The 11,145-nt window shown below is 48.3% G+C and overlaps 1 protein-coding gene across 6 annotated transcripts in view; it reads right to left on the bottom strand.

Moving 5' to 3' along the window:
• Positions 1-376: 376 nt before the first annotated feature.
• ALPK3 (alpha kinase 3) overlaps positions 377-11,145 on the bottom strand; it is a 46,476-nt gene continuing 35,707 nt past the window's right edge. For 5 of the 6 annotated variants that reach the window (XM_037833113.1, XM_037833112.1, XM_037833116.1 and 2 more), the window contains 8 exons: positions 10,278-10,425; positions 9,792-9,919; positions 9,597-9,632; positions 7,149-7,429; positions 6,427-6,515; positions 5,418-5,641; positions 2,619-2,667; positions 377-2,006 (listed from right to left, as the gene is read on the bottom strand). In XM_037833113.1, the coding sequence (XP_037689041.1) occupies positions 1,661-2,006; positions 2,619-2,667; positions 5,418-5,641; positions 6,427-6,515; positions 7,149-7,429; positions 9,597-9,632; positions 9,792-9,919; positions 10,278-10,425 (1,301 nt within the window). In that variant the 3' untranslated portion in view covers positions 377-1,660. The remainder of the gene's footprint in view (positions 2,007-2,618; positions 2,668-5,417; positions 5,642-6,426; positions 6,516-7,148; positions 7,430-9,596; positions 9,633-9,791; positions 9,920-10,277; positions 10,426-11,145) is intronic. The other variant, XM_037833117.1, reaches the window with a different exon arrangement.

Here is an 11,145-nt window from a genome sequence, read left to right as displayed (position 1 = left end):
GCTGGTTGTCTCCCAGGCTGGTCTTGCTGCACAGGAGGCAGCCAGGGCCGCAGGGACTTTTCCCAGAGCCTCCAGTTTTGCTGTGCTCCTTCCTGGGTTCCTTCCTTTGTGTTCCTCTTCCAAATGAAGGTGCAATTACAATGGTGTAAGTCCACAGAGACCCTGCTAAGGGGCACAAGCCATGTGCCCAATTGTGTAGGAAGCACGGACTATCTATCTGTGATCCCAGAAGGCCAAGCCTGAGCTTCAGTTAAGGAGCCAGAACATGGATCCATTTTTCCAGCAGCCCAGGAACTGTAGGATACCCTTGGAGAACATGCCTGGGAAGAGGAGACCCTGACACCCAAACACCTACAACCACACCAGATAAGGCAAGCAGGATACACAGTTGCTTCCTTTATTGAATTCCAAGGGGAGCAGGCTAGCTCCAGACCCGCCCCATCCCAGGCTTCAAGAAGGGAAGCTCAGGAAGGATCCAGGGTGCTGGGACAAGCAGGGAAATTCCTTAAGAGTCCATACATGAGGCCCCAGAGCTGGATCCCCAAGATCAGGAACTAATGGTTGGAGGCAGGAGTCTTAATTCCCAGACAAAAAGATTCCCGTCCACCCCAGGGCATGGATGGTGTGCACTCCCCCATGGGATGAGTCTCAGCCCTCCATCCCTGGTTGAGAGGGAATATGGAATTTACTGTGGCCCCACCTCCTTTCAGTATGGAACGCAAGGTCCCTCAAAGTCAACACCTTCCCCACAGATGCTGACACAACTCTCATGCCAGTCTTCTCCTCATGGGTAAATAGATTAGGAGAAGTAGGGGAAGAGTGTACTGGGATGGAGAGAGAGGCCAGATGGTCAGCCCCTCTCCTGGGTGTTGGTGGGCAGGGCCAGAGAAGCCCTGGGGCAAAGAGACAGGCAAAAAGTCAGTGAAGGGCAGGCAGCAGGCAGTGAGTGGGCTCAAAGCCAGGGAAGTGTGGGGGATGCAGGGGGCAGGGAAGCAGAGGAGTGAGTGCCTGAGTGATGAGGGAAGGAAGAGCATAAACACATCATCAAGGACCACTGCAAAAGGAAATGACAGGCTCTGGAAGGGCCCTGACCCCATGTGGGCTCAGGGGCAGGTTAGTTGCGGAATAAGTTGGGATGAATGAATCAAAGTAGCTTGAAGAAGACCCTGAGAGGCACTGAGCCAGACACTGAGCAGAGGAAAACTGGAACCCTGAGAACAGGGAGAGATCAGGGCCAAGCAAGGGCAAGAGGGTAATGTTGGCCTTTACGCCCCCAGAGTGCAAAATTCATGGCAGGACTTGGTGGGGGCAAGGGGTGGGGGTGCAGAACTCATGCAGAGGACTCAGGGGAACCTCCAGCAGTGGCAAGTGTAAACTTCAAGGAGGGCCCAGGCCGCCTGGCACATGGAGTAGGGCCAGCTAGAGGCCTGGGAGCCCTGGGTGATGGATGGCACCAGGAGAGGCCAGTGGACTGTGTACCATGCACCAAAACCATCTGATGAGGAGCTGATTGAGGAGAGGCTGCTCAGAGAAGTCCCCAAGTGGTATCTCCTCAGTGCACCTTCTCTGGTGAGTTTCATATTGTGAAAGTCTCCATTGGGTTCAAGCTGCTTCCTGGTTGGTCTGCTGCTGAGTGGAGGCCCCCAGCCTCCTGTGAGGGCTACCGCATGCCCTGGGCCTTGGAGCCCCCTTCTTGGGTGGGAGGCTGTCCCAATAACTGGGCAGTGACTGCCTCTGAGGTCTGAGGGGTGGCCTTGGAGCTTGGGGCACTTTTCCGGGTGCCCTGGGGACTGGGCAGCCCTTTCTTCTGGGGCTGAGGACTCAGCTGGGGACCCTTCCTGCTGGAAGATGGACTCTTGGAGCCTTTGGCCTTAGCTTGGGGCTGGGCAGTCTCAGGACCCTTAAGCGGTTTTAGCCCCAGCATCTCACAATAGGTGTTGCACTGGTGTGAAGAGGCAAAGTGGTCCAGCAGAGCAGGGAAACAGCTCTCCTTGAGGCCTTGGTACCTGCAAGCAAACAGTAAGAGCTGAGGCCCCACCTGAACCAGGGTGGGAGTCCCTTGGGGGGCAGGTTTTGGGATGCCCATGGTCAAGGTGTGGTGCCCAGAGTACATCCCACCCTACCTGGGGTGGTGGAGTCTCCCCTGGGTGCTACCCCAGGTGGCAGCATCCAAAACCTCTTTTCTAAACCATGATCTCATTATACCCTGGGACATGGAATTCATTGCGTGGGGTATTAATTGGTGTGAGGATGGTTTACTTGTTTAATATAAATTAGAGCACACTCAAGGTAACCACTCTAATCATAGGGCCCTCGCTCATCTGCATTTTGATGGACTCTCTGGAAAGAGAAGGAAGGGGAGGAGATAGATACATTGAGAGTGCAGAATTGCGGGGGATCCCCTGTGTGGGTGTCAAGAGCTGCCGCTCCATACTTGGGGTCAGGGGTGAATGTGGGGGGGTTGGTGGCCCTCAGAATGTCTCCCTAGGGCCATGAATGTGATTGGGACCCTTTGCCTCCAGGCCCAGAACCTTGGGGAGGGAGAGCCAGAAGGACTTATGACATTTTGTGCTCTGAAAGGACTCTCAGAGGGCATTCATCCCCCAGGAACCACTCACCCTCGCAGTTTGGTGGCAATCTGCACATCAGTCATCTTCCAGTCAACCCCTGAAAAGAGAGAAAGTTTGGGGTCGATGTCTGTGAGCCTCTGTCCCCCAGCCTGGGCCAGTTCTAAGGCCTTCATGTCTGCAGGACGGACATAACTTCAGATGGAGACTTCCCAGGCCTCGGGATGCTTCTTCAGGCATCCTTTCCCTGGGTCATCACCACCAGCCCGTCTCACAGGCAATGTGGGTATCTGTATTATTAGTAGTAAAAATATTCTCACTTTTACAGGAGAGAAGATAGGCTCAGAGTTAAACAGCTTGAGCAAAGTCACATTTATTTGTTCATTTAATAATTGAGCACTGACTTTGGGCAATGGCCAATCTTTGTGAGTTCAGTTTTCTGACTCCAAGATCCAAAACTCTTCTAATTATGCTCTATTGGATCAGAGCAGGTCACAAACTGGGATGGCTTCGCTTCGAGCTAAAAGCTCCTCCTTCCTCTTAGTAGATTAGTTTATCCAGGCAAGAGAGAGAAAATAGGAATGTGAGGATAAATCAGGGGTGACCAGCAGAAGCATCACACTGCATCAGACTAGCTTCTACACTACTCAAACAAGCAGCAAACACTCCAAGAGACACGATGGTCTTCTAGGTTGACACCCGTGGAAGAACAGAGCCAAACAAAATGGGGAGAGAGGGGAAGCTTTCTCCACCCTGGTCAGAGCACCCAAGTATCTTAATTTTCATGTGTCAGACTTGTGACCTTTTCCTCATTTTCAAACTGTCCAGGTCCTATTCTTCTAGAACCTGCCTTTTCACTAGCAGGGCTGAGTATTACGGCATGATAGAATTGAACAAGTGTGGGCTTTAGAATCATACAGACCTGGATTTGCATTTCAGCTATTACTTTTGAGTTGTGTGAATTTGGCAAGTCACTTAATATCACTAATCTTCAACAGTAAAAGTGAGGGGAAAAAGATACCCATCTTACAAGGGTATTGAGAAGATCACAATAAGTGTAGGAAGACTCTAACTTAGTGCCTGAAACAGAATAGATATGCAACAAATATTAATTTGTCATTTCTCTTTCAGTGTTTACTCACAATGATGTGTCTTACACTTTCATGAAGTTTTACAGTCTTGCAGAGAGAGAGGAAACTGAAGCTGAGATTAAATGACCTAACCTGTCTGGGCCTCAGATTTCTTTTCTGTAAAACAGAGACCCAAGTAGAAAATGATAAGGCCTAGACTTAAATCAAATTTCTTTGACTCCAAAGTCTTTCTACTATGTCATGAGATCATCCTGTTGTAGAAATTGGTATACTTGTCACAGATTCTTGAGGGCAAGGACAATGCCTTATTCTTCTTTATACCTTTCCAATATTTAGTAAATGTTTGATGAATGGATGGATGGATGGAAGGAATGAAGCATGAATGTATGAGTCAAAAAATGGAGTGAATGACAATGGGTTAATGTGTTACCTAGCACTGCCCCCCAAATATATGGAGTTATTTATATAATATTTATTGTACAATTTAATCCCAAAGAAAAGTACCTTTGAGCAAATTTAATATTTTTTGGGCCTTGGTTTTCTCATCTATAAATGTCAGGGATGAGATTTAATAACATGACATTCCCAGTCTCCCCCTTTTCCCACTATATAAAGAATTTCGTCTTTCTGTCTCCTCTTCCCAGTCTGGTTAGAAAGAGGAGGCCCGGAAAAGACTAGGCAAAGAAGAGAGAGGGATCCATGCTTGCTGGCACTATTTTGTTGGGGGGAATCTGGGTAATGGAGTGTGCTGGTTTGGATGTATTATGCCCCCAAAATGCTATGTTCTTTAATGCAATCTTCTAGGGGCAGATTAGGTTGGAACCTTTTGATTGTTTCCATGGAGATGTGACTAGCAACACCTTTGATTAGAGTGTGACTTGTTGATGGGATTGTTTCCATGGAGGTGTTACCCCACCCATTTCAGGGTGGGTCTTAATTGAATCACTGGAGTCCTATAAAAGTGTTCACAGACGGGAGGTGCTGCAGCCAAGAGAGACACTTTGAAGAATGCACAGGAGGTGAGAAAGAAGCTGGAACACAACCTGGGATCAAGAGATGCTAGCCACGTGCCTTCCCAGCTAACAGAGGTTTTCCAGATGCTATTGGCCTTCCTTTGGTGAAGGTATACTTGTGTTGATGCCTCCATTTGGACATTTTCATGGCCTTCAGACTGCAACTTTGTAACCAAATAAACCTCCTTTATAAAAGCCAATCCATTTCTGGTATTTTGTTTAACGGCAAAATTAGCAAACCAGAATGTGGGGGAAATATAAATAAAACTAAAAAGAAGACAAAGAGACTAGGTTGGTTTACATAATAAAAAGCTAAGAAAGATGGAGAAAAAGGGAAGGAGACAGTAAAGCTACATGTTTTGGGATGGAAGAAAGAGTTCTGGAGGAATGAAGAGTGAGAAAGTCTCAAGCAGTTGCAGAGAAGGCAAGATGGAAGATTTTGAAAACGGTGGTTGTGGGTTTTTAATTACAGTCCATGTAATGTTCTTTGCAGTACATTCCTTTTAAATTTTAAGTGAGGGGTGGACGGTGATCTTTTAAATGCAACTGCAGTTATAGACTGGGGCCCTGGTATGTATGAGGCGTGCACACAAAAAGGTCCCTGTCCAATCTACTTTATGAGGTTACTGTGAAGAGTGAAGGAGAATAAGTAGGAAAGAGCTTTGCAAACTACTAACCAAGCACCACACTCTGCCCCCTCTACAGGCTGGTCAAACATGCACATGCACAACCTCACATCTTCATACCTGCCAAATCTGTGACAAGGAAGCTGCCATTTGTCCATTGGTACAGCCAGTGCTGGAAGGTCTGGCATTTCTGCGTGGCCTCAGAGCTGCTAGATGCTGCTGGGGCCCCAACACAGCCCCATTCTCGGGAACAATAAGACTCCAGGGGCTTGCCCAGGTCCTCCTCCAGGGTAGCATATGGGATGTTGTTTGCAGGCCGGTAAATCAGATACAATGGGATGATCCTAAACATAGTTTCATCCTGAGGTGAGCAGGAGGTATGGCCCCAGAGAGCTTCTCCCTCTATCCCAAATTCATACTCTTGGATCTAACAGGAGGTCCCTTCCAAGAATGGAATTCTAAGATCTGAGCCTAAAGAACAGCAAGAGAGGGGAGCTCCATGATGAGTTTGGGAAAGGAAATGGAAGCCATTGGCTTCAGAGTCCTGTCCACCCTGTGTGGTCACCGGGACTAGACCTGAACTCTGCCATCGGCCTCTGTGAGTAGGCGAGGGGCAGGTACACCAGAGGAAAACCTCTGAAGAGGATCAACCAGATGTCAGCGGACCCTAATGCCAGTCAGACCCTAGATACTCAGAGCAGGAGTTCAAGTATCAAAATGGAATCGGTTCCCATTTACAGCTGATTCCTACAAAAATCCATACCCATCCTGCCTGCCTGCTTGCCACAGAAGAGTCCTGGCCAGGTTGCTTAGAAACTTACCTCACACCATTACCTTCAGAGAGGCCCAGGGTCTGCTGTGCCCAAACTCAGAAATTGGCAAAAACTGGGTTCAGGGGTGGGCAAATAGGATGAGAGGGGACTCACAGCCAGAGCTGAGGCTTTTCTAAAATGGGAAGTGAATCCTTAGGTCTCTACTTCTTGATTCTGAGGGACCATTGAGCAGAGCACAGGAGAGGCCATGGGCCCATTCACACAAGGCTGTCACTCAGGGAGGCTGTAATCACTGTTCCCTGCAGAAGCCGCAGGCAACAGGTCTGCACCACACCATGATACTCTTGGGCACTTACTCAGGCACCTCTCCAAAGCTAGGTATGGCCCGGGCTTCAGCCGCAAAGATTTTGCAGTACTCCCGACTCATGTTCTGGATCTTGCATCCCTGAGGATTAGAGGGATCCAAATCAGATCAGCTAGGAGGCTCCCCAGTTCCCTGTTGTGTCCAGCTTTAAGGAGGAGGGCCACCTGCAGGGGCTGCCAGGAGGATTCCAGCCCTGGGGGAGGTGGGGATCACTCCTTCCCCATTCCTTATTTCACAACTCATATTTCTCGTTCACAAAACAAGGGCCTTTGGAAAACAAATTTTCAACATGGTTTACAAACTGGGTCCCCTAGAACTCTAATAATAGGTGGCAATGCTCCAAGGATCACCCTGTGGAGAGCAAGCAGGAAGTCCAATGGGTGGAGTACCAGGCTATCCGCCCCACCCATGGATACTCTCCTCTTATCTGACATCTTCCATAAAAGATTATTTGAGCAGGTGGGAGCTGGGGGTCTGTTACAAAGATACAGTTTGAAAACTATGGCTCAAATGGTTTTGAAGCTCACAAGTTCTCTGAGGCCAACTGTCTAGATTCTGGGCTGTCTCAGGTTCTCCCCAAGGTCTGTTCTGGGAGCTTCATAAGGTTGAGATTGAGATGGCTTTTACCTCCATATTAGCTTCCCAACAGGACCCGGGATGGGAGAGGGGAGGAGAGAGAGTAAAGGGATGGGGAATGGGGATGGGCCCTCGTACCTGGATGGTGACGTCATAGTTTCTGCCCAGGAGAGAAGTCTCGCTGCTGGGCCCAAACACCAGCAGGCTGGGCACCTTGATGATGCATGTGCGGCCCGAATCAAAGATGGGCTCCAGGCCGTAGATGACCTTGGCCTGCGAGGCTTTCCGGAGGCCAAAGCTGTGTCCACCCCCTCGGAGCTCCTCACTCACCAGGCGCCCAAAGAGCTTGTCCCCCCAGCAGCCAGAGTCAGCCAGACCCTTAGCAAACACCATGGGGGTCATCTCAATCTCTTCTCCAACTGAAGGGGAACAGGAGAAATGCGGAAAAATAGAAGTTCCTGCCTGGCTGATGCAGGCTCCTTAGGACAGGAGCAAGGCTGGGAACAACCCGCCATCCCCCCAACCTCACTTTCTGCATTCCATTGCTTGAGTGCCCTACAGACTGTGAGCTCCATGAGGGCAGAAACTATATCTGACACAACCCCTGTCATGCCACAGTAAGTGCTCAGCAAAGAGTCTTTGGAAGGCCGTGGTTTTCTGTGCTGGTAGCAATCAATACGGAATACCAGAATTACTGTTTTAGAATTATGTGTTTTGATCAAATGGATAAATGATTCCATCTCAACCAATACATTTCACTGAAACAAAAAGGTTGCATAACCAATCCCAATAGCAGTGAACACCCCTAGAGCCCAAATTGTGGTCACTAATACCATTCTCCACTAAAGGAACCAGAGCTCCCTAAAGAAATGGTTGATTCCAGTTCTAGGGCAGGAAGAGTATAGGATGGGACACCAGAAAGCAAGGAGGCTATCGAAGACTTTTGGGGACTTGTCAAAAGGGCACAAGAGCCAACCTAAACAGTCTCCCATTGGCCAAAAATGAGACAATCTCAGCAACAAAAAGAATAATGGCTGCAATGTATTGAACAAATCAAATAAGTTAAAAATTCATGCATTCATAATGATAATTGAAAAAAACCCAAAAACCCAGGAAAACAAACCTCACTGATCACCTCTGAAGGATGCTAGAGAACCAACTCATTATTCTGAAATCCAGTGAATACATGGGGGAAAAAATCAAGTATTTATCCTTCATTTCCTGTTGTACATTATATATTTTAAGGTAACCAAATAACTGATTCTTCTTTATAGAAAAAATTCAGCTAATGAATGAAGAAATGATAACATTATATCTCCATATTGCAACCCCTAATGAAATCATGGATTTATGCAATAATCAGTGGCTGTTGAAATCATTAAGTAACTTTGGGGATGGTGGATTTTAAAAGGGATGGGCCAGGCAGATAACTCCTGAGTGAACCCAAAGATGAGTTTTTATATTACTGAAAGTGAAACAATCAAACATTTTGTGCCTCCTGAGAGGATGCAAAAGGAAAGACACTGCACATCTGTGAAGTATTCTTGGAAAAAAAATTAAAATTGAACCTGAATCTGCCCAAGCCTTTAGATGTACTTACCAGTTTAGAGGAAACATATGTGTGGAGGAACATATGAGATGAGTGTGTAATTAATAAAACCCATAATGTAAGAAATTCTATGCATCAAGTGACTTCAGCAAATAAATGGCAAAGGGGGGGGGGAATTACGGGAGGAGGAACTGTTACACATTTAAGAGACTTAAGAGATACATCAACCCAAAGCAATGAGTGATTCCTGATTCAAAACCAACATTTATGAGACAATTGGGGAAATCTGATTGGATATTTGATGATATTAAAGAATTATTACTAAGTTTTGGGTGTGAGGTTATATTTAATATTGAATAAATTTGAACTGATAACTGAACAAAAGGCACTTATTGAACAAACAAGTGATTAAAAGAGTGAACGAATAAAGGAATTAAAACATCAGTAAATGAAGCTCTAGAAATCTGTCCATCACTAGCTGGCCCCACAGTCCCAAACTTAAGGGTGTCTCTTATAGGAGCAGTTCAGACTCTTCTCCTAATATACCAGCCTTTAAACCCTTATCAAATGGAAGTATTTCACTATCCCCAGGGTGTCCACTGAAAATGCAATTTTCCTAGGTCCTTCCCCTGAGATTGTGTAGGGATGTCTGCAGTGGGTCCCAAGAGACCTCAAGTTTAGCAAGACCTCTAGGTGAATCTATGCAGGAGGTCCGTGCACCCTTGCTGGGCAACTCTGAGTGGGAACTGGCAGGATACAATGCCCTAGTGGCAAGTCCTGCTCCTGGTGGAGGGCTCCAATATGGGTTAGAGGCACAGGGCTGAATTAACTTCTTGCAGAATGGGCCCCCGTGGCAACTTCTGAAGAATCACACCTCCTCTATTATCCTCCCCAAGCTTTATTCCAAACTGGGAGGCAAAGGGTGGCTGTATGTGGAGGTAAATGTGGTGATTTAGAACAGAGTCTAAGCCCTTCATGAAGGTCCTCCCAGGAGATAGTAGAATGCCCACCCACATCTCCTTGAAAGGGTGCCGTACCTTCACCTTCTTCTCTGGAGATGAATCCTGACAACACTGGATGGAGAAAAGGAAGAGAAAGCGGCTGCCCTCAGGCTGGTCTGCCCAGAGAGAGCCAATCTGGCAAAGACGACTGCTGCCACCCACCCACCCCCACCCGGGAGCCAGGCCAGGCATAGAGCCTGGGCAGCAGAGCCCGAGGTCAGCCGCACTCACCCTCAGGGCTGAGGCAGAAGTCTGTGGAGGCAGAGCCGTGCTCGTTGTGGATGGTGCACCGATACACGCCACAGTCTACAGGGGACGCCTGCACGATGGCCAAGGCTGCTGGCCCCTCATCCCCTGCACTGCAGGGAATGGAGACCCTTTACATTAGAGCCATCACCATGGGTCAAGCATGCTCAGACCCACTCTAGAGGCCGCTGGGAACCTGACCCTGGGAGCCCGGAGGAAGCGGTGAGAGGTCCGGAGGTCAAGAGCAAGCTCTGGATCCCACGGATCCGCCTTGGAGTCCCAACGCTGAGCAGCTGTGCAATTTCGAGCCTCAATTTTCTCATGTCTACTATGGGCATAATAGAATTGCCCTGATAAAGTTACTGAGAGGATTAAATGAGGTAACAGATCCAAAATGCTAGGACAATGCCCAACGTTACTATGAGTTTATTAGGGAGCCTGGTGAACTGAAGGTGCTATGCGTCGACTTACCTCCTGCCCACCTCACCCACTGGGCACTGATCCTTGGCCCACGTCAAGACTGAGTCACTGAGAATGTTGAAGAACTGGCACCAGAGCTTCAGGCTGCCCGAGGCATCAGGAAACTGCTCCACCCTGATCTTCCGGATCACCTGTGGGGCTGAGAGCGGGACTCAGTTTAGGGAAGAGGTTCCTCTCCCTCTTGCACCCTTTTCTGGCCCTTCTCACGCTCTACATGTAGAGGCAGACGGCTGGGGACCAGGGCCCAAGCCCTGCCTCTAGCCCTACCCCTGCTTCCCTGGGTGCTCTGGCTGGCACAGGTTGAGGGAAAACAGCATTTAAATCTCCACACAAATCCATGACTTCACAGCCCCAGCCCTGGCTGCCTCCCACCTCAGTCTCTGCATCTCAGCTGGAGAGAACCCACTACTCCATCCCCCATGCCAGGCCAGGCAGAGCCTTGCAGCTGAGAACACAGTAGTCAAGGGAGGGACTTCAGTTCACATTCTAAATCCTAACTCTACACACCTGTCCCCACCACTCTGTAGATGTGGGACAAATCTGTAAAGTGGGGATTATGGTGATGATGAGGATGATGACAGACTTATCAAATGATGGAATGCCAGACCCTATGCTAAGTACTTGATTTAGTCTATCCCATTTACTCCTCCTAACATTACAAAGTTGGTACTATTATCATCCCCATTTTACAGAGTGGCAGAACCAGGACAAGAAGCAGGCCTTTCTGACTCCAGAGCTCGTGAGATCATTAAATAAGACCTTTGCAAAGGTACTCTGTAAATCCCTAACAAGAGCTGGGTGGTGGTGGTATCAGCAGCAGCAGTGATGTCCTCTCTGTGGCTTCACAGCAACCCTTTCC

Source organism: Choloepus didactylus, chromosome 4, assembly GCF_015220235.1.
Source record: "Choloepus didactylus isolate mChoDid1 chromosome 4, mChoDid1.pri, whole genome shotgun sequence".
Taxonomy (NCBI): Eukaryota; Metazoa; Chordata; class Mammalia; order Pilosa; family Megalonychidae; genus Choloepus; species Choloepus didactylus.
Note: the sequence above shows the minus strand (reverse complement) of the source record. Positions and strands in the feature narration are given on the sequence as shown.